This window comes from Ambystoma mexicanum, chromosome 9 (genome assembly GCF_040938575.1).
Source record: "Ambystoma mexicanum isolate Mex_15411 chromosome 9, UKY_AmexF1_1, whole genome shotgun sequence".
NCBI lineage: Eukaryota > Metazoa > Chordata > Amphibia > Caudata > Ambystomatidae > Ambystoma > Ambystoma mexicanum.
In genome coordinates this window covers 610,569,293-610,593,326 of record NC_090931.1, presented here as the reverse complement: position 1 = coordinate 610,593,326, position 24,034 = coordinate 610,569,293, and the positions used below count along the sequence as shown (strand labels likewise).

General features: G+C 45.6%; 1 protein-coding gene across 2 annotated transcripts in view; it reads left to right on the top strand.

The window, feature by feature from the left end:
* The window catches only part of ANKRD13B (ankyrin repeat domain 13B), a 598,589-nt gene that overhangs the window by 492,012 nt on the left and 82,543 nt on the right, over window positions 1-24,034 (top strand). For both annotated transcript variants that reach the window (XM_069615263.1, XM_069615264.1), the window contains exons 7-9: window positions 17,330-17,396; window positions 18,159-18,240; window positions 19,292-19,356. In XM_069615263.1, the coding sequence (XP_069471364.1) occupies window positions 17,330-17,396; window positions 18,159-18,240; window positions 19,292-19,356 (214 nt within the window). The remainder of the gene's footprint in view (window positions 1-17,329; window positions 17,397-18,158; window positions 18,241-19,291; window positions 19,357-24,034) is intronic.

The following is a 24,034-nucleotide window of genomic DNA, read 5'->3' as shown; positions in this document are numbered from 1 at the left end:
CACTGACTGGAGTCACAAAACATCACCGGGAATTAGAGATGAGTCTAATAGGGTAATGGAGCACATGGAAAGGTGATGGGGAACTGAGCCAGGTGGCTAAACCCGCATGAATTCCAGGCTGGTTGGGCTCCACTGCTGGTTGTGACCGAAGCTGCTACTTCTCTTCCTCGCATTAGGCGTTCCCCTATTGTGGCTGCCAGTTGGTCCTGCAGACTCTGAGGGGTTCTAGGGATCTCATTGAAGGGAAATAATGAGGGAACCATGCTGCTCTGATGAGACAGTTCTCATGGGCTCTCAAGCCTAGTAACAGGATTACCTTTCAGCTGACACCAAAGGAGCAGCAAGAGCCCAGTTGCAATTACAACCCCTCCGCTCCAGGTGATCCATTTTATGAATCATTACCTGTAGAAGAAGGAAGAAAACCCGAAACGACAGGATCCAAAATTAGAAGAAGATTATTACTGTCTAAATTCCAGAAATACATACTCACAATCGGGGGTTTGGTGTAGGGCTTAATGTTGGTAGTGTTTTTCCAGGGTAGTTTGTGTTTTTGGCATGTTGTACATAACCAATCAATTAAGTTTATTTCAGAAGATAAAAACATATACTCACAAAATACGACGCATAACAATATTAAAATTGTATATATATATTTGCACAAAGAAGAAACACTTCTGTCTACACATGAAGGATGGCACACACAGGAAAAAGTGCTGCAAGAAAATTGCCTTGCATAAAGGTGCCGAACAATTGTAGTTTCTTAAAAGTTACAGTTATTATTTTTACGTGCACTCATTAAAAAGAAGGAAACACGGTACAACGTGTTTGGTAGCGCACCCACTACTTGTTCACGTACACATACCTTGATAGATAGTAATGCTTTATAGAACTTCTACACAGTCTCTATGATTGTTTATCTGTATTGTCCCTTTTCTATTTTCATTATCCAGTGTTAACTATGCATGCATTTGGTTGCAGAATACGGTGGCCATTTTGTAGTATGTCTCCAGAGTAAAACATTATTTTTTTTAATGAAATGCACAGTGCAAATCTGTTCAGACTGTTACACAAGGATAGACACAATTACCGTATCATGCAATTCATAAAACCAATTTAGTAACCATGTTTCAGCAGAATGCATTCTACTTGAAAGCAGTAATATCATAAAATGCTTAATGCTAAAATGTCCTTATATCAAAAAAAAAGGTGTAGTATGCTTAAAGCTGTCTTTAAAAAAAAAGTGCATAGTGCATAAAAACATTTATCTGGTCTAACCAGAATATTGCTATAATGCAAAATTCCTGGGAGTCAAAGCAAGATATTGACACAATTGTGGTGTATATATATATGTACGTGATCAAGCGCTCAGTGTAGCGCGAAACGCGTTGTGGTGTAAGACTTGCCCCACGGCGTCCTGCTGTTGTTGTGTTTTTTTGCTGCTATCATCTTTTTCTTGTTAAAAATAAACTTGTGTGTATTACCATATGAGTTTGTTATTTTTTCAGGGTTTGCTGTGGAGATGTCCTTTTTCCACGCTGAAAGTGCGGTTTTGCTTTCCTCTTTTTGTTGTTGATATATATATATATATATATCAAACCAATTTAGCTAAAACCAGTGCTCTACCTCTTTACGTGGCTGGTGCTAGGGGTGAGAATTTAGCCAAATTCGAAATATATCAAAAACACATGCCTCTATGAGATTGTAACACTTAAAAAAAAACACTTACGCATGTAGGAGAAAGACCTCAGCACACAAGACCTTGCTACTTTTTAAAATGACATCTTTAATATGTCATGATACAGCACATTGTTAAAACAGAGGTGAAATTAAACTCACTCACCCCTATGATAGCCATTAAGTTGAAAAAAGGCACTCACCCCTCGGTGGAAAAAAGTCAAGCGTTCCGCCTGAATGCTCAGGCTTCCTCAGACTAGTATAATCCAATTGTGCCGGTATCACCACAGAGTACAAAAGTAGAGGCTGCAAAGAGCGTCTCATTACATGCAACATTGCGTGTCCTATGGTCATGTGATTCCACAACGGTATAGTTGTAAAGTGATCATCTAAATGACCTCCGTATTGGAAAGGTCATTTTACTCAATACGTAATGGTAGAGGTGATGTACCTCACTGCATAAACTCAACAGCTAAATGTCTGTTTTCACTGTGATGCTCACAAGATTGAGACAACATTCTCTGCAGCCCCAAACCAAACATTTCCATGCAATTAAAATTAGGTGCATAAATAAACAGAAGCACACAAGTGTGCTAATTCATTTCTTTATGACCGTTTGCAGCTTTAAAAAGCTGCACTCGGTCATACGCCCCCTGAAAGGCAAGTGCTTCAGAGCCAATGGCGGCAGGCAGCAGCTAACTTGTAAAGTGGCAAATGCCCTTCTCATAGTATCGCGAGAACAACATTATCTGTCTCTACCGATATTCTTAATAGTCAAACACATGCTAATTAAAACACAACCAAGGCAACAAACAAACATCAGTAGCATGATAAGGTGCGCTAGTTACAGTGCCTTGCATATGGGGTGGTGGGAGATGCAGCTGGCCCGGACAGAGGAATTGGAGCATTCGACCAAACATATTAGAGTCTGGTATCGGTTCATTGATGACCTGTTTATTAAGCAGGGCAAAAAAGCAAAAAATGAGCCAAATCCTCTAAAGGCACATTACGTATAAGACATGTTTGATTTGCACCCTTGTTTGTACCTTTCCATAGCTCTGTAATGCCTCTGAGAGGGAGGCAATTCAATTGTGCCATAGTCAGCAACATTCTCTGAGTGGGATTGACAGCCCATAGCAAACATTTTTGTAAACTAGGTTCAGTTATTATCACATGACTTAGATTAAATGGTTAGCACAACTCATACGCTTCTTTTATCCTGCATATAAGATGTAAATCCTGTGTTTAAGACCGTCACAGCTGTGCTTGTTAAAGTGTCCGGTGCAGTTAAACATATAACAGCATCAATTTCCATCAACTTTGCTTTTATGGATTTAGCCAAGGTATAGTCATGTTGCCATCTTTTATAACTAGAAACCTGATCAGATTATGCAACAAAAGGGATTTTTCATTGCTCCAAAGGCGTATCCAATAGAGTAATGGTTGTTATTAAAAGTATGCCATTGCTAAAAGCGCAACTCAGTTCCAAATGGACCCCTTAATTAGAGGCAGAGTGAGGGAACACCAGAATTTGTTTAATAAAATGATGGCCATTTAACCCCATAGCGCCATCCCATAACAGGCCACAGAAACAGCTTTGCTATGATATACTTTTAAAATTACATTTAAATGTAAGGGTTTTGCTTTAAACATTGACATCAAACAGAGTCCCCCTCCTAGGCTTGTCTGAAACTCAAATATTGCTTTTTAACATGTGTGTCGGGTAGAAAATTCGATGCAAAGCTTACCCCCAAATATTCAAATTCTCTAACAATTGGAATATTAATACCATTATTGAACATGGTCTTCCATAACAGCAGATTTATGGGCATTCACCTTGAGATCAAGCCTGGCAATAAAAACCATATAATCATTAAAAGGATTGTGTAGCGCTCGTGCAGTACTTGCAATCATTACGGTATTGTCCGAGTATGCCAGGAGTGGCAATGCCCTATTCCCAAAGATAATACCACATACAGAAAACCAATAGAGGTCAACTCTGTACTTTTCGCTACAAGCTGTCATCGAAGAACTGTAATTGACAATATCCCTGAAGGAGAATTCATTAGAGCAAAACGAAACTGCACCAGTAAAGAATCCTCTGATGCAGAATGCAACCTTTTGCAAAACAGATTCTCAGACAGAGGATATACTGAAAAGGCGATCGAATCGGCACTCAACATGGTATCAAAGAGGGCTTGCAAGACCTTACTGACCCCCAAAGCCAAAACAAGAATGAAAGTCCTAGGAGGAACCATCATATATGTGACCAGGTACAACCATGACAGTCATCAGGTCCAGAAAATACTCCATAAACACTGGCACTTCCTAAGTATTGATACGGACATCAAACAATGGATACCCCCCAGGCCACAACTAACATACACCAGAGCACCCACCCTACACACCATGCTGAGTCCAGCATACATGGCACCCCTAACAGTCAAGAATCAGACCTGGCTCCCGTCTATCAAGGCAGTAGGCTTTCACAAGTGTAGAACGTGCACCATGTGCCCCATGCGAGGAACGCCTTCAATGGTACACACGACCACAAAGTCACAGAGTTTATCAATTGTAAATCGAAATGTGTTATTTATGTCATTATCTGCACTTGTAACCTAAAATACATTGGTAGCACCATCAGGGAATTCAGGACAAGAATAAGAGAACATCTAGCTCTACTCAACTCACAAGATGCAAGATATCCGCCTGCCTTACACTGGCAGGAAAAACATCAGCTGGACAAGAAAGAGGACATCAAATTTATGGGACTCGAACATATTCCATGTCACCCTAGAGTTGGTGACAGGGAACTTAAATTACGACAACGTGAGGCCATGTTAATCTGTAAATACAGAAGTGTGAGTTTAGGCTTAAACTCAGATCATGAGCTCAACATCTTTCTTTGAAGTGTCTGTAGTCATTACTTTAAAACTGCAAATGGATCACCAAAGTCCGAATGTGTGCCCCTGATAGAAGCATAATTGCCACATGCTAGTTAATCAGATTGACATGGACCCCTCCCTCATTTCTGTGGCAACTAGCCCCTTGGGATTGTCATATGCTAGTCAATCAGATTGACACTGACCACTCCCTCGTCTCTGTGGCAATTAGCCCCTTGCCATACCTACAATACATATCTCTATTTTCATTAACAAGGGAACGTACACATCAAGCAGTAACTTTCGTAACCTTCATCCAATCCAACCTAGTCTTACCCTATGCTCACCCTCCACACATGGCACCCAGTCCCTCCTCCACCTGACACCTCCCCACCAGACAGCTTGGCTATCGCCGGCAAGCCCCGAGAGCTCCATGGCTTGGTGCACCTAACCCCATCACCCCCTCACCGCATCCATACATCAACTGGCTAATCTGCCATCGGTGGCAGTCCTTTCCCCCTCAGCCCAATATTGCCTCCTTGCACGCCCTAGCCATTGGCCTCAATTCCCTTTCCTGCCCCCGGGTTATTGACACCCATAGACCGTATGCCACGGTGCAAATAAATGATGAGCTGACATCTTCCCTTCTTTAACCAGCAACAGCTAGCAGCTATGCCTGGACTCTCCCTAGTGCTGCTTGGCAGTGATATATTCCATTATTACAACAGGGGCCTCCCCGACCACTCAAAATACACTTGTGCCTCTATGCATATCCAGCCATGGGGTAGAATTATCCCCGAACTACCATGGGATATGATATCGACATGTATTAACACCAGATTCTTTATTAACCATTGGCTAACCTCCATTAGCCCTCAGCAACCAGGCACAACCTCTGTGGCATGACCCAATACGCCAAACTGGGTCCCCTCCCCCCACCCAACATACAGCCAATCACAATCACGCTAAGGCGTGACTCTCCGGCTAATCGACTGCCGCTTTCTATATATCAGTGAGAACAAGATGGCGGACGGGATTGAAAGATCACTGTGACAGCCCATCTCGCATCCCGCAGCCATCCACACTCGCCAGGTAAGTGACTGGTCCATAGTTAGTAACTCTCTTCCCACCCGCAGCCTTCACTCACCCCCCTAGCACCACACAACCATGCTTAGACCCACCTGTAACCTCACTGTAGCCTGTCACCGTCCAGCTGAGTATGTGCTTTTTAACGCTTGCAACCTCCATCCGCCTTCCCACCCACCGGCACACCCTCTGGCACACGCCCACCGCCCATCCCTCGCTACTTCGGGGTACCCATCGGGACAGCCCCTGAAAGCAACAATGGGTTTGCCGCTCACATCGCGCGCCGATCCACATGCCGTAAGCAAATTCTATCAGTATTTGCCCTCTGGCTTGGCACAGAGCACGCACCGATCCACATGCCCGCAAACTCTAATCAGTGTTTGCCCTCCGGCTCCACGTCATACCAATCCACCATGGTCAACCTCCGACACAGCACAGATGCATATGTCCCACTGGACTCGTTCACTATTAACTGCCCAATGGCTGCGCTACACTCGCGCCCATTCACATGCCCAAGACAACATGCCCACCAATTCTTGCTATGGCCCTTCCATAATCACCACTGGGCACACACCACTCAGCCACATTACTCCCTGATCTCATGCAAAACTGGCTCATCCGGTCACCAGCCGCACCATCCCTGCACATATTGGCTCCCCTGGTGTACTTCTGCCCCCTGGACACAAACCATGCCCTGCCGCCACCTCATCCTCCGTTGTTGCTCCCACAACAGGCCCACCAACACCCTACCCGGCACTACTGCCATTCGACCATCCACACTCACACATGCCACTTGCATATCAGCACCGACCATGCTGCTCATATTGATCACCACTCTGATCACATACTTTCTTTCCCTTGTTTATTCCAGTGGCTATTCAGCACCCTTATTCAAGGACATGTTATGCTATAATCCTTTGGTAAGATTGCCAATAATTAGTACAATTAGATCACCAATCAGGAGATCACCTGAGCTAACCATTTTCTACTCCTTCATTTCTTCCTTGGTGCAAATTCAATTTTACTATGACATGTACCCAATGGGGCCTATACAATGTAAATGTTTGCCTGCTCTGTACCCTAACAATGTAAACAAGTTTAACTGTCACAACACCACACGCACCCAATCACATCGTATATATGAAGCGTGAATGTTATTTGATGAACTACCAATGTATCCAAACATGTTGCGTCATCCATTTTCACAGAAATTCACCTGTCACCCACATACACTTCCCCTTACCACTAACATCACAACCTTGATAAAGACCTTTGATCGAAACACGTGTTGGCTTTCCTCAATTGAATAAGCACCACACGTGCCTTGACAACTACTGACAACATTGTGCCAATAAAATCAAGACTACACGCACAACAAAGTGTCTGATTGATCATTTACCGACGCCAACAGGACTTTAGTGAATTTCTCACTGATCCAGTGCCCATACAAACAGGGTCTCATCTCCCATTCTTACATCCACCATCCACATATGGGAACCCTTGAGGTTTCCCGCTGTGACCCTGTTTCTGGCAGCAGAAGGAACAAACGGATTTGGAATCAGATCAGCGCAGTGATCCGCCATTCCTATAGCTCATACCACCAAATCCCTGGAATATTATAGACATCAAAACCATCTTTTACAACGCCCTCTTGTAGCCAGGTTTCCTAAAGCGTGATGATATCGGCCAGCTCCAGGAATTCCACAACATCGGGACTATCCAACTTTGTTTTAGCACCCGCCATGTTCCATGAGATGATTACAAGTGTAGACAAACATGGAGGATCATTAGTAGTCATATCCCGTAGAAAACTAACATTTAGCCTATTAACCACCTGAATTTCTAATGGGGCGGACAAAGGTAACTAATGAGCCTGCAAAGTTATCGGGGGGAACTTTGTGGTTGTCAATTAATGCTTTTCCGTCCAACACTAAAGTTGATTTCTGAGAGGTAAGGATGGAGCAGATGGAATAAAAGTACTAGGCTGGATTATAATCCCAGAGTTGTCCGCCAGTAGACTATTACATGATGGCATAGGCCTACCATTGTCTATTTTCCTGTTCTATTCTCTTTTGGGATTATAATGTTTGGACCAAGGCTGAGTGTTTAAATTCAAACCGGTGGGCAATCAACCTTTCAGAGGGTAAAAAAAAGGTTAAGGGCACTATCCTAGAACCAGATTTAGCAGAGTGTTTTCCTAGATTTGAGCTGATAACATACGCCGCAGTCTTGGAACTGGCAAATGTAACCACAATACAATCACCATAAATACTTTTATTGGTGGTTCCCACCCATATTATCCTTCTGTTCATTACTATTTGTTGAGGATTAAGTTGATGTGATTTAATGTTCGTGTTTATCCAATGAGTGGTTTTATTGATTAGAGCCTTACAATATTTGCTTGAGCCTACCCCCAGTGGTGGTGTATTTTACTACCACAGCTGCCAATTATAGTGCTTCCAGGGGGAGTTGCATAGAATCTAGGTCAGGTACTACATCCACTGCTCCTTGTCCATATAACCTTTAGGAAGCGCGTGAATGTCTATCCGAACAGCCTCTTTTCTTTGCCAGGCAGGCTTTTTGTGATCAAAATATTATCGCCTATTTCAATGGAGGGAAGACTTCCACCATTCATGTATGTCTGCCTTGGGTTGCCTGTGATCTTAGATATTACTTCTGTCTTAAAGGATCTCAAGAAGTCATCCAAAATGGATAGGTTGTTGTGACAAGTCACTAGGTGTCGTCACTTATCCCCAGGAGGCAGACCTTTCCCATGAGGCTAGGGAGGTGCGGCCGCTACCCCATATTCCCTCTAGTGGTGGTTTAATGCAGGAGAACCACATGGGGAGGAACCTCCCTCCCAGGGATAAAGATGACCACCTGGGGTATGGCCTGGTAAACACCATTGCACCAACATGTGCCCTAGCTACTCTCTCCTCTGCTAACCTCTTTTTATTCAGTTGTGAGAAGGGCCATCGGTTTTGGATCCGGACCCTGGGTGTAGACAAGCATGGGAGGATAACGTGGGTGAAGGGACTTTCGAGACTGGGAGTTGGCTGCCCCTGGAGGAGCCAGGGAATCCCCCTTTCCTACCAACAACCAACCTGGCCCTAACCCGACCTTTATGGACTATTATAAGCCCGTTTTCCTCACTTTCCCTAATGTAACACATGACAGTACTGTAACAAGGAAGAGGGTACTAAGAGGAATGAGCACCACACATTTTCACCACAGAAATACTGGGACGAGCAAGCTGCATCCTGAGCATTGGGAAGGTCAGGCATTTCTTCCTAACTATGGCCATGCAGATCTAAGTAACCAGGCACACTTGCAGCCTGTTAGAAGATTGCAGGTATATAAAATGAAGGATGAGGGACATACATTAGAGGACCGGGTAAACCGTGAGAAGCTCTTGAAGCATGAGAAGCAGGGAGAAGCAGGGAGGCTCTTTGTGGGAACAGCCGTGGTGGGACTGGACGCCAGACCAGGATGCCAGCAGACCAGGATCACAGAGGACGCTGTCCGCGTCCATTGGAAAGCAGGAGGAGAGCTGGAGCAAGAAGTATCTGGCAGACAAGCAGGGCTCAGGTCAGCGGTGTATCCCAGCTCCAGAAGTAGAGATAGCAGGAGCCGCCGGGAGAAGGAGCACACTGCTGGTGAGTGTCGGCAGGACACACAGAGACCGAGGAGCTCCGAAATGGACCGCAGGCAAGTGCTGGTCCATGTTTTGAATAACAAACTGAAAGTAAACTTACATTTAACAACAAAAGTGCATTTTGAATACCGAAATGAAAGCAAACTTATATTTCACATACAAGAGTGCATTTCAAATAAAACCTTTATGCCATTTACATGTGAACCCCACTAAGAACATTGAACTACAGCTCCAGAGGCTGACAAAGGGGAAGCCAAAAGGAGTGGGTCGTTGTATCTAAGGCCAGGAGGCACACCTAAAGACATTAAGTAGGAATACCTTGCTGTACAGGAGTATGTGCCAAGGAACACTGTGTGGCACATGAACCAACACCAAGGAAACCCTTGGCACACAGGAGAAAGTGCCAAGGAATCAGCAAGGGGCTGAAGAGGCCAGGGATCCTGGTTGCGTGACCTGTAATGGGTGGACCGGGTGCTCCAACAACTGTGCCTAGACCAGTGAACCCTGAATACTGAGGACCCAGCATATTGGGAGAACCAATTGAGAAAACGAACTACAACACGTACAATTGGTGAATTGGATGCCTTGAGGAAGGGAGCCCAGAGACTGAAAAACCTGTTATGTTGTCTGTTAGAGACGTCAGAGATGTGAGGGGAAAAGGAGAGTGTGGAGTCGATGATGACCTTGAGTTTTTTTGACACGTAGGTGGGTGCAGGAAGAGGACAAGGGAGGCCAGCCAGAGAGTGACAGGAAAGGAGGATGCAAGTGTGTCAATGAGGAGTATCTCCGTCTTACTAGCATTAAGGCAGAGACCATTGGAGGCACACCACTCCTGAATAGCAGAGAGACAGTCAGCGATGAGAGAAGTAGAGAAGGTGGCAGAGGGAAGCCTGAAAACGAGCTGGGTGTCATCCGCATGGCACTGGAAGTTGGAGCAGAGAGTGGCAATTCGGTGGGCAAGGGGTGCCAAGTATTGGTTCAACAGCCAGGGAGAGATGATAGACCCCTGGGGAACACCACAGGTAGAGAGTGTGATAGAGGAAAGGAACGACCCAAGTTGTACCTGGGATGGTCGATCAGAGAGGAAAGAGGTCAGCCAGGCCAGGGCCTGATCGGTGATAGCAGGTTATCACGGAGACAGTTGAGCAGGTTGGCATGGTTGACCATGTCAAAGGCAGAAGAGCGATTGAGTAGGATGATGACAGAAGGGATGTTAGAGTCAAGGTTGGAGAGCAGGTCTTCAAAGATGTTCAGGAGAGCAGTTTCCATGCTTCTGGCCACTCTAAAGCCAGGCCAATGGTCATGGAGACAACCAACAGAGTCAGTGTGAAGATTAAGCTGGGAGATGGCCAGCTTTTCCAGGGGTTTGCCCAGGAAAGGAGTGATGGAGATCGAGCAATAGTTATCCGGGCATGAGGGGTTGGCTGTGGGTTTCTTGAGAAGAAAGTGCTTCAGAGCGGAGGGAAAGGCTCCAGAGGCGAAGGGGTGGTTGCAGAAGTCAGCCAGAGCAGGAGCAAGAGTGTCAATGTGGTCCTTGATGGTTTTAGATGAACAGGGAAGAACCTGTTTTGACGAGACTTTCATAGATCAGACTTGCCTCGAAACCTCGTGAGGGGAGAACAGAGGGAAGGAAGAGAAAGAGGGAGGCAGGGGGGCTGCAGGAGGGCCTATAGGCCATAGGGCAAGATAGGCCTTCCACCATCCTGACATTTGATTCAATGAAGTGCCTTAGTTTTAAATATAAGTCTGTTTTCTGTGTCTTGCTTCAGATGTCTTCACACAGTAGACCAATGTACTTTTGTAATACAAAAGACATCAATGTGACCACAAGTAACACGAAGAAAAAAAAAACATGGGAGCCATGAAGATCACTAATTATAGAAATACTGGTACTAGGGGAGCCCGCAGAGGCATGAGATTTAGACCAAGAGAGAGAAAAAGGTCTTACACAATGGGGCGAAAGAGACCTTGCTACATTTTATAAAAACTGACAATGGACTAAGCAATGTGTCAAGCCCAGCTGGGATAGGCTGGGAGAGCGGAGTTCATCCGATGCAGGCGTTTTGAACTTGTTTAGTAGACCAGAGGAAGGAGAGAACGGAGGACGCCGGCAGTCAGCCGCGTGAGCGTCCAAGCAGATCTGTAGGAGCGGTCCTCTGCAACTGCCCAGAGAGGAGGCAAGCAGAGGAAACCTGTCAGTGGAGTCGCCATCTAACAGCAGAAGACACCCTGAAGAGCCTGCTGAAGGAAGCTGGAGGACTGCTGTCCCTGGAAGCCCTGGCAATGCACCTACACCCAAATCAAGATAAGGGGTGCGGGAGATCCGAAGGGGACGCAGCGGCACAAGTAAAGCAGGCTAAGGCTAACTCCCCTCAATCCCTAGGTAACCACAGTGCCCAGGGGACCCTGAAAGGCCCAACATGTAGCGCAGCTCTTCTTCATTTCAGTCGCCGTACCAATAAGTCCACTGACCACTAGGGAAGGGTCAAGAACCCCTACCATCAAGAATACTGGATCCGAGGAGTTCTTCCTCATCCTAGTGGCTGTAGCAATAAGTCCACTGACTGCCAGGTGAGGGTCGAGGACCCTACCATCAAGAATACGGCATCCAAGGAGTTCTTCCTCATCCCAGTGGCCATACCAATACGTCCACTAACTACAAGGGAAGGGTCGAGGACCCCTACCATCCAGATTACGGCAACTGAGGAACTCTTCCTCATCCCAGTGGCCATACCAGTAAGCCCACTGACCACCAGGGAAGGGTCGAGGACCACAACCAAGTCCAGATGAGCAACAGAGGAGGTCGTCCTCATCATGGAGGCAGGCATAAATCCACTACTCATAAGAGAAAGGTGGAGGACCCCAACGTTAAGGGAAGTGTACCAAATGTGCATCAGAGTAAAGCTTCCTTGTGTCAGTGACAAACACAAAACCACTGACCACCATAGTGGGGTCAAGGGTCCCCACAATAAAGAACTGAGTCAAGCAGGAATTCTTCCTCAAATTAGTGGGGAGGCAAAGCCCACTGAACACAATACAAGGGTCTTGGAGCCTGACAAATGAAGTGTGAAAAGTGTCTGGAAGCCAGACAAAGAGAATACCAATAAGAAAGAGTGGAAGTTTGCCTACAGGAATGTCAAACTCTATTGAATGACTGTCAAACCTACCAGGGGAATTGGAGGGCATCAAAGGAAGAGAGCTATTCTCCCTTGTCCCGTGAAAGGACATGGGGGTCCATACCCAGTCCAGGGGAAGGGAGTCATTCTACTGGATCAGGATCTATTGACTTTGTGTGAACCTTTGTGGAAGTAGATATTGGTGATAGAGCAAGGGAGTCATTCCCCCTGGCTTGAGAACTTTTTGGAGGGTTATCAAGAAGAACTCTCGGCATCCATCAGGTGAAGGGAGTCATTCCCCCCGTGGAAGATATTTTGTGTTATTAGATCTCATTAGTTGTAGAGTGTAAGGGCTAGGGAGACAAGACAGTGGGCCTCATTACGAGCTTGCCGGTCCGGATACAACGGTACCGGCAAGCTTGCTGGTACCGTTGTATCTGGACCTGCAAACTCTGAGTTGTGCCTGCGGGTGCTTTTCATTCCGCCAGGTCTGACCTGGCGGAATGAAAGGCACCCGCGAGCACAGCATTTCGGATGCACAGGCACCGTTGATAAAGGTGCCTCTTCATCTGGCTTCCGCATTCCCATTGAGCCCTATGAGGCTCAAATGGGAATGGGGAAGAATTTTTTCTGGCACCCAGGAATGGGCAAATACCGGGTCCGGCAAGGCCGTAGTGACCCAGTAATGGCCCATTTCTGGGTGCCGGAAAAAATGCAACTCCGGCGGCAGCCGTGCCTGTTTTACAGACACGGCTACCACCAGGGTTGTAATGAGGCCCAGTGACTATTTGTTTGACAGACATGCTGACAGTTCATTTAGTTTTGGTTGAGGCAGGGAAACCCCTCATAGTGATAGGGCCAGATAGGTTTTTCTTTAACATTTCAATACATGTTTGTGAAAAATGTCACCCACGTGTCATCCTCACTCGCCTGCACATATGGTGTCTGGAGTGGGATCTGACTCAACTGATAAATATTGGGGAACCCTCAAGTATACAGAACTCAGTGATAGAGCAACTGGTCCCACAATTGCTACGAGTAATTCAATATGATTTGTTCTGCATAGTAGCCGGGACATTTCTATAGAAGTAGGCGAACAGCAATTAATCTGCACTGAGTTGATCCTCTCACCTCCTAAGGGCACTTATGTATGGTTTGCGTCCAAGAACGGTCTAGCGGGAGAAATTGATTAGACGTAATGTGGGTGTAATAGACCCAGACTACAGGGGGGACATCAAAATACTGATACAGAACAATGGGAAACAGATATACCATGTAAAGCCAAGGAGAAAATCGCCCAGGGGTTTTTAGAGGGAGCTCTCTTTCCCAAACCAGTTGAGGTACAAGAACAAGACATCAAAGATAGTGGCTCTAGGTTTTTTTTTTGGCGAAGCCGATTAAGATTTACTGACTGTGGCAGATATACCACAATGACAATGACCCTATCCTGTCAGAAGCCTTCCTCAAAGCCAATCCTGAAGAGGAGGGAAGGACAAACAACGGTCCATTCTTTTTCCTCAAACAGGGCCTACTGTACAGGGTTGATATGACATCCAGAGGGACCCCTAGAACTCAAATAGTGGTTCCCAGAAGTCATGGGAGAGTAGTTCCAGAAATTGCACAAGTCCACCTGACATCCGGGCATCTAGGGATGGCCAAAACTCAAGGGCAAGTAGTCCACTGATTCTATTGCCCAGGCATTTATGCCAATGTGAAAAACATTGTGGCTACATGCCCCCTCTGCCAAAAGACCGCACCACACTCTCTTCAACCTGCTCCTTTACAACCCCTACCGATAATAGACATTCCATTTCCAGTATTGGAATGGTCATTGTGAGTCCACTACCACCATCCAAACTTGGAAATAAATACATCCTAGTCATACTTGACTATGCAACCCGTTATCCGGAGGACTTTCCCATGAATACCAACACATCCCAACGGATTCTCAAACATCTGATCCCTTTTTTGTCACGGGTAGGCTTTCCGAATGAGATAATAACCGATCAGGGGTTCATGACTAATGGCACAGTTGAAACAGATCTGGCAAATTAAGACCTTGCGTACCTCTGTGTACCACCGCACCAGACAGATGACTTAGTTGAACACTTCAACAAGATGTTGACACATGTTTTGAAGAAACATTTTGAAGCAGACAGCTACAACTGGGATGTGATGATTCCCTGGGCCATCTTTGCTATTGGGAAGTCTCCAGAAGCCTGCCTGGGATTTCCCCCTTTCAAACTCCTTTATGGACGTCACCCACGAGACATCCCGGACATGTTGAGGGGGACGTGGTAAGAGAGGGAAGAGACCATATTACCAATGTCCCAAACTGCTCAGCGGATTAAAGAACACATGGTGGCCATAGCGGTTGAGCAGTACCTAGTAAACACCAATTTAGAGAAGCCACAAGAAAGTCAAAAGGCCCAATATGACAAGAAGGCCATACATCTGTCCTTCTCCATCAAGCAGAAGGTCTTGGTGCTTTCACCCACCACTGAGCACAAGATGCTATTCTGCTGGCATGGCCCTTATGTGGCAATAGAAAAGACAGGGCCATGTAACTATCGAATTACCCAACCGGATACGAGGCGTAAATCACAAGTCTGCCACGTTAACCTCCTCAATGAGTGGAAGGAAGACTGGGTTGAATCCTCATCTGTATTAATGGCTGCCTTACTTTCAGAAGGTGACACTGAGAACAGCTTAGTCCCTTCAGATCTTTCTGAAGAGAAACAAGAAGACATACAGGATCTCTAAGGTCAATTTCCTGATGTTTTTGTCAATGAGCCTGTGAGAGTGAAGGGAATTAAACACCACATTCACATAACCCCAGGCAAGGTAATCAATCTCAAACCTTATCGGATGCCAGAGACAAGAAAGGAGATTGTCCTCCAGGAGATGGAGAAAATGATTGCAGCAGATATTATCGAACCATCCCAAAGTACATGGTCCTCGCCTATAGTCCTAGTTGTCAAACCCGATCAATCGCAGAGGTTCTGTATTGACTTCCGAAAATTGAACGCTATATCCCAGTTTGAAAATTTCCCGATGCTTCGCATCGAAAACCTCATCGATTGACTGGTATCCACAGTATGCCTCTCCATGATTGATCTCACCAAGGGCTATTGGCAGGTACCATTAAACCCAACGGACAAAGAAAAAAAGTCCTTCTCCACCCCAGAGGACTCTTTCATTTCAAAGTCCTACCTTTCAGACTCCATGGTGCTCCGGCCACTTTCCAGAGATTAATGGACCAAATATTGCGAAGGAAGTTGGGTTCTGGACCCTGAACCAGGATAGGGCCTGTGTGATAGACATTAACGTTGCAGTGTGAAGATGAGAAGCCGGCCAGCTCTGGTTGGGGAATACTATAGCGTGGTGCAGAGAAGTCTGAGTTATTATGTCTTGCAATTCTTTCAGTACTGCACGTGGTGTAGCAGTTGTGGAATTGACATAGCAAGGGGCTAGGCCAGTGGAATGGTAGTTGAGCAGCAAGCCATTTTAACAGTCTTGTTCCTCTCCAATATAGCTGCAGTATGCTGTGTGTGATGTCCTCACTTGGGTGGGGGTATCACAGCAGAGATCATGATGTGGCATATGCTGGTGGCTATGAATGCAACAGACCCTGGTACTGAGAAGCTACGGTGCGGCAGAATGCAAGAATTACCCTTGAGTGCACATTTTGCTTTCCAAGACTTTTCCTCCCTTCTACATTTTTCTAGTCTTTGTGGTAGTAGACAGCAGGCCTGATGCAAGGTGGACACTCTGAAGGATACCGGCAGCATGGATGTGCGTTCGCTCCCAACACAACGCTCATTGACACAAGAGGACAGCTGTGCCCGAAATGTGGGTAAAACACCTTGTCACCTCCGTACACTCAAAAGTGCTTCTGTGGAACTCCCCAGTACACTTTGTGATGTGACTCAGTGCCTTGAGAGGTTCTTGCAAGCCTTTCAATGGCTCCCTGTGGAACAAATAATGTTCCCTCAACTCTCTGCATCGTACACAAATGTCTTTCTGACACTGGTCCCAACTACCGCTCCCCTGTCACTAGTAAGCAAACCCCTACCAGGAACCCAAGTTCAGAAGAAATTGGCATGGTGCTTGTACACTGGAGGTTTGTGGGTCCAAACACTGAAACAAACTCCTCTTAGACATGCAGTTAGAGCTATGTTTTAAGAGATTTTATAGAAAACTCAAGACCTGTCTTATGGTATACCGTTGTTTCATCGACAGTCGTTTTTACGATTTTCTTTTTATGAGTACATCAAAATTTTGAGGGGAGTGGGAAAGGACAGATAAGGGGTTTGGGGTGTTGGTAATAGTTAAAAATAGGTGGGGGATGGGGGACTTAGGGGGAACACCCCCCAAAAAAAATGTTGATGACGTATTTCGGCAAAATGTTTTCGTAAAAATAACAGTCGTAAAAAAGACTGGTGATGAAATGACATAGAACCCTGTCTTATAAGTCAGCAATTGACCATAACTTGCCCATCCCTCATCCCTCGTAGATCAGTGACTGAAACTATCTGGAACTGTGCATTCAAACATTTTAATCAGATTTGAACGGCCCCTCTCCCTGTACATATTTCTTGCACCCTCGCCATTTTTCCCAGCGGTGGATTTGCAATTTGGTGCACTACAAAACTTCTAATAAAATAATCAGCCCTCAAACCATTGCAGTGTAAGAGGCCAGGGATGTAAGGAATGGCCAGCACACTGTTCAAGTATAGGTAGCCCGTCGTTTTGGGGCGTGAGTGAGGCTCCTTTGGAGTGATGTAAGGAGTGAAGGAAACCCGTTGGCGTGCTTGAGTCCTAGGATGTGAGAGATTGGTGAGAGTGTGGCCCTCTGTGACCCATCGCTGTGCATTTCCTCCTGGGGTGTGTGATATAGTCCTTTCCTCTTGCAGAAACAAGTCTGGCATCTTGGGCTGGAGGAGTGAACGGACGGAGACTGTGAATGGCTATGAGGCCAAGGTAAGTTGATGTTCACATCACTGCTCTGAGCTTTATCCTTCCAGATGTAACCCTGCAAGCCCTGGCACCCCAACAGTAGACAATGTCAGTGCCAGCATACCGAAAGAAGACTTTGCAATGCCAGGACTCGTGCGACAACGGGGCCAGTCCATGGCACAAGCGCAACACCACATTCTGAGATGTAAACAGGGGCTTGTCTTCTTTTGAGACAACTAGTCCAGCTCTTCCCAACAGCACTTCTCTGTGGAGACACCTGCAGACCTCTTGCCTTTTTAAAGAATTCCAGGAGAGGCAGAGACTTCAGTCCTTAACTTTTGGGGAGGGATTTGAGGGGCTGATCACTCGGTCTCTGCCTGTAGCTTGACGCCTCATTCCAAGGGGATGGCACCACTCCATCCATGATCCAGGGTTAGATGCGATTTTCCTCAGATGCGTCTATCGTGAGCAGTGGGTTGGGGCATGAGGGAAATGTTGCAAGGAATGCACGTGCCAATCATATTAAAAGCATGGTGTTACCCTTGAGCCCGATATTGACGCAGATGGCCGATCCTATGCTTGCTGTGTGGTGCTGGTGCCGCGCGTGCTGGAGGGACTGGAATGCACAGGGATGTGGTGTTCATCGGTAATGATGGTGGCTGTCAAAGTAATCATGCTATGTGAGGGACGTGCTTTATGTTCTGTCCTGCATGTGTCTATACCTGGCATTGTTAAAAAAAAAAGCACTAGCATTCCTAACAATAACCGACCTTTCTCTATACACAGGTCTATAGCGCTTCCAATGTAGAATTAGTGACTAGGACGCGAACGGAGCACTTGTCGGACCAGCACAAAGGGAAGAGCAAAGGTAACTGTCCTGCTTCATTCCTCGTACTGGATGGTGTGTGTTGTAGGGCGACCATGTGTCCTTTCTCCAGAGAAGTGGTGCATAGAAAGTTAAAGCAACTTGCCCAACAGTGGCCCCAATTGGGATGCAAGACTTGACATCCAGTCTTGTGGCTGTGAAGGCAATCACTTACACATTTCACCATATTGTCTTTGCCCGGCCATCTGCCATTCTGCTGCTGTGTGACTATGGAGAGCACTCATTTGACCCCAGGCTAGACCTAGCATCCCGATTGATCCTCATGATAAGATGAGCCCTGTATTTGAAGGCTCAATCTTTATTTAAGAAATCCACTTTTGCCATCAATCCAACACAACCATGATTCTTATCTTGGAAACTTTGCTTGCTGGAGTAATGCATTGGGCCTACTAACAGTTGATTGCCAAGGTACAACTTCTGCTAGGTTGTTCTACCACCCTCTCATTGATATATTCATCGTCATACATTTATCAAGGGTCCAACAACATGGCCAATGAAGCGCTCTGCATTAACAGTGAGGGCTGAGATAACCGGGAAGACATAATCCTAATACCAGGGCAAAAGGAGATATGCGCATATGGGAATGTACACCTGATTAAACCAGCACAGATTACCCACGCGGTTTACGGTCAAATGAGACTTGACTTGAAGAGGCGTGAGTTCAAGCCATATCCGAGAGTCGATTGGAGTGAGGCTGACAATAGGGGGCATTCCTGGATCTCCGGCCTCATTGGCCTTCCACTACTCCCTCTTTTCATCTTTCTCTACTCCCTTCCTCACTTCTGTGTTCTTTCTTTCTACAGTCTCCTCAATATCTTTCCCTCCCTGCCCAGATCCTCATTTATTCTAATCTACTGTCTTCTTTTCACTGGGTTCTCTTTTCCTGTGTGTGAGCGTCCTGCCCTCCACATCTGCCAGATTCCCTTAAAAACCTCTCATTCACTCCTATTTCAGTCTGAAAAGCCTACTCCTCACCCTGTAAGATTATGCTCTTTCCACCGTAGCAACCATTTTGCTCTTTATTTTCTTGCAGGCAGTAAAACACCTCTTCAGTCGTTCCTGGGTATCGCGGAGCAGCACGTTGGGCCGAATAATGGAGTAAGTATTCAAGGATATATATAATCTTCCCACAAACCCCCCCCATCTGGGAGCAGTGGGGCATATAATGGGCCGTCTCGACCCCAGACAATGGGGCGCATGGTGGACTCTCAGAATCTTGAGTGAATCGTATATAAAAAAAAGGTTAAATCTATAGAATCCATGACTGCACAGACAAATGAGAGCGAAACGTTGCAGTAGTTACACATTTTGTTAGAAAGGGAGAATTTTACTCGGATTGGATCCGGTTAGCAAACTGAAACGAGCCGCCGCGTGCCATGTATGCACTGAGATATGGTAGATCGTTTTGTAGAGATGAGAGCGATGGTTTACAATACATCTCTCAAAGCACCTCTCCCAGCTTAAGCTAGTCATTTAGATTCTGATGTGCTCCTGGGAAACCCTGCCTCATTACTCACTTAGTGAGGGTAAACATGGCAAGGCAAGGCTCCTCTGGCTGGCTATCCACTCCTTCATTTGTATAAGGGTTTCCTTGAACGTCCCCTATCCTCTCCAATTTCACTCTAACACTGGGGGCTGGGAGTTGGTAATGCAAGGGGTGTAGCTCTCTATCCCTACAATCGCCCACAAACAACGTTCATGATTAACGCCCTATGCCATGCTGCCTCCCATGTGGTCATGCAACTACACGACTGCACATGCATCCAGAACTAGCAACCGACATAGCCCTCCTTGCATCCGTGCACTTTACAACCTGCTGTATTACTCTGCTGGTGGCCACCGGTTAAGGGATAGACCTCTACACTGCTGCCATGTTATGCAGTTGATAATGCAACACCTTGTAAATGCCTGTGTCTGCTGCCATGTTATGCAATTGATAATGCAACACCTTGTAAATGCCTGTGTCTGCTGCCATGTTATGCAATTGATAATGCAACACCCTGTAAATGCCTGTGTCTGCTGCATTGTATTATGCAGTTGATAATGCAACACCTTGTAAATGCCTGTGTCTGCTGCCATGTATTATGCAGTTGATAATGCAACACCTTGTAAATGCCTGTGTCTGCTGCCATGTTATGCAATTGATAATGCAACACCTTTTAAATGCCTGTGTCTGCTGCCATGTTATGCAATTGATAATGCAGCACCTTGTAAATGCCTGTGTCTGCTGCCATGTTATGCAATTGATAATGCAGCACCTTGTAAATGCCTGTGTCTGCTGCCATGTTATGCAATTGATAATGCAGCACCTTGTAAATGCCTGTGTCTGCTGCCATGTTATGCAATTGATAATGCAGCACCTTGTAAATGCCTGTGTCTGCTGCCATGTTATGCAATTGATAATGCAGCACCTTGTAAATGGCTGTGTCTGCTGCCATGTTATGCAATTGATAATGCAACACCGTGTAACTGCCTGTATAATGCAATAACGGAACTGTTGCAATGCTTATTTGCGAGCAATGTATGTGTATGTATGTATGAAAGGCCACGGTTTTGCAATGTCAGAGCGCGGTTCTCCGGGAATCCAGGTCCATTGCAAGACTGCACTCCAGAACAGCTCCCAGCACTTGGACAGCACTTTAGAAATGCCTTGTAAGATTAGCAGAAATTCTCATTGCAGTCGTGCTACGGTAGGCCTGCCTTTCTAGTGACATGTGGTATTGCAAGTCTGACCAAAGAATGGCCGGAGATTCGAAATCAGGATCAAGGGTAGCCACCTCTATTGGCCACTTCAGATGTTCAACGCATCACCCTCTCTTTGCATGCCATCAGAGAATCATTCTCTTAACTTGCAAAGTCTACTACAGTGTTTCTGTGCTGTGGTGTGCAGCAGCAAAAGTGCTGTTCTTACTATCTGCACATCCCACTCTCCCATGGAGATTTCTATATCTACCTTTTTCACTCCCAAAAGAAAGTCATGAGAAGGATGTGTTTTACCACATGGGGTATTATTATGTGACATCGCTGCCAGCACATCAGAAACCATTGGCAACTAGCGGTACATTTGGAGTTCTTCTTTAAAACTGGTTCTCCCTTGATTCTCGGCTAAAGGGATTCTGTCATCCAGCATCACTCCGAGTTTGGCCAAATGGAATTACTGTTACCACCTCAATACCACCTCCGAACTAGCGGCAAATCCTCCATATTCCCAGGTGATGGTATTCCTCATTTCGGAGCCCAAAAGGACTCCATTGGGGTTTAGCAGAATCACCCCTGTTGGCAATTCCGCTGGGGGTAATTTTGCAATTGTTTGGAGGTAAACTGGTGGAAATACCTCCAGCCAAGTGCTGGAGGGTTTTCTTCCACTTTACCTCCAATGTCAGAATTTGCCAGTGTGGTAAAAGTGAAGGTAATTATTTTATTGCAACTTTTTAACTTCACAGCCCAACTCAGAATGACCCCCATTGAGGTGTCGGAGGAATGTTTATTAGAATATGAACATTGTCCAGTTCGGGAGTGAAACCCAAAGATTAACGGCTGCATGCCAAGAGGGTGGTGTGTAAGCAGTCTTGCGGGATTTAGCTTTTCTACCGAATGTTAGATTGGATTGAAGTCTTTGGGAATGGAGATTCAGTCCTCTTTCAAACATGTCACCTGCATCGCGCTCATGAGCCCAGCGCATTGAGGAACGAAATCCAGCTGGTGAGCTTGAAGCATTGTGTAATTAATACTATCCCACTGATGAGCCCAAAACATGGAGTAACAAATTCCATCCCGTGGATGAGCCCAAAACAAAGAGGAGAACATTCCATCCTACTCCTGAGTTCAAAGCATGGAGGCATGAAATCTATTCCATTAATGAGCTCATACCACAGAGGAACTAATTCCATCCCAATAATTAGCTCAAAGCATGGAGGAGAAAATTCCATACCACGTATGAGCCCATAACATGGACTGTGGCGTGAGTCGGACACATGGATATCATATTTCAGCAACACTTTATTCTAGAAATAAAGAAAAGAAACTACTGCTCTCTATTTCCAAAGGGTTATCTCTACCTAAACAAATCGGGTGTTCGTCATCAGGATGTTTGTCCAAATGAAAAAGTGTCTGTCCTTTGTCCAAAACATACTCTAACCTTACTACTAATCTTCAAAAGGGTTCAACATCCAAATGAAACGAATTCCAGGAGAATGACTCCCTTCTCCTGGTGAACTGGCTCAGTCTTTATCTCTGTTTCTACAATCCTTTTCTCTAGCTTCTGATTCAACAACAAATGTCTCATCAGGAGAATGACCTTATCTTGACCCACTTTGCCTAGCCTTGAGGGCTGCCTAGGGATATTCTTTAGCAAAAGTCCTCAAAAGTCTCTTTACTTCTTCCCAAGGGCTTCTGAAAGCTTGCTTTACAATTCCAGTAACTCTTCCCTGTCTGATGACATCATGAAGATTACCTCCAGACAGCTCTTGTCTAATACCCTCTTTAATCCTGCTTGGATTATCACTGTGACGAGGGAGAATCCTCCCGATGCACTCTTGACTCTTGGTTCTCTGAGTATCACTATTGAAATGAGGGAGATTACTCCTTAGGTGCTCTTGAATTTTGGTTCCCTGAATATCACCACTGTGATGAGGTGGATTACTCCTGAGGCTTTCTTGACTCTTAGCTCTCTGGGTATCATTACTCTGACTAGTGGGGTGCTCCCGAGGCTTTGTTGACTCTTTATTTTCTGAGTATCACTACTGTGATGAGGGAGATTACTCCAGAAACATTCTTGACTTCTGGTTCTCTGAGTATCGCTACTGTCAGGCATCATGTGACGCTGTTCACCCTTGGACAATCTGATGCGCAAGGTTCTCCCAGGGTGAACTCCACACTGAATTGGTTTCGGAGACTCAAAGACTTAGATAAAATTACTGGCGTTGATATCAGAAAAAAGTCTGGAATCGATGAATACTGCCCAAGATTGTGAACAGTTTTTTGAAGCCGTTATGAAGATCTTAGAGAAAGTCTGCGCTAAAACTGCCCCTTTTAGGCAATCGAAGGTTAAGAGAACCATTAAACCACGCTTCTCTCACAATCTCTCCGAATTGTGCAAGGTATTGAGAGGTATTGAGAGAACATGGAGGAAATGTACATTCATTTCCAATAAAGTCAAAGTCAATGAGGCATTCAAAGAATATAGAAAGGTGCTATTCAAGGCAAAGTCTGACTTTCTGTCAAGAAAAATCAAGGGTTCTATTAACCAACCCAGAAAATTATTCTCCATTATTAATACGTTTCGCATCCCAAATGTACTTTCTCCTCCATGAAAGCTTCTATGGATCAAGCAACAGCATTTGACTCCTATTTTTAAGATAATATTCAGATAATTCAAAATAACATTGCTACCGGCAGCTCCTCATTTGGAGAGGAATATTCGGGAACTGGCATTCCCCCAATGCAGCTCTGCCGACCCACGATCGTGAACCTTTCATTTTTTCAACAGTTACAGAAGAACACGTCAAAGGGCTTTTGCAAGGCATTAAACCAACAAGTGACACCTTGTTTCCTTTGCCCGCCCCTGTGGCAAAGAGGTTAGCTCATGATATGGTCCCCTTTGTGACATGCCTTGTTAATAAATCTTTACTGACTGGGGTTGTTCCTTCTCCATTAAAAAAGGCCACTGTTCCTCCCCTTTTAAAAAAACGAATCTGCATCCGGGGGGGCATTATAAATTACCGGCCAGTGGCTGGTTTGCCCTGGCTGGCAAACATTCAAGAGTATATTGTGGCCT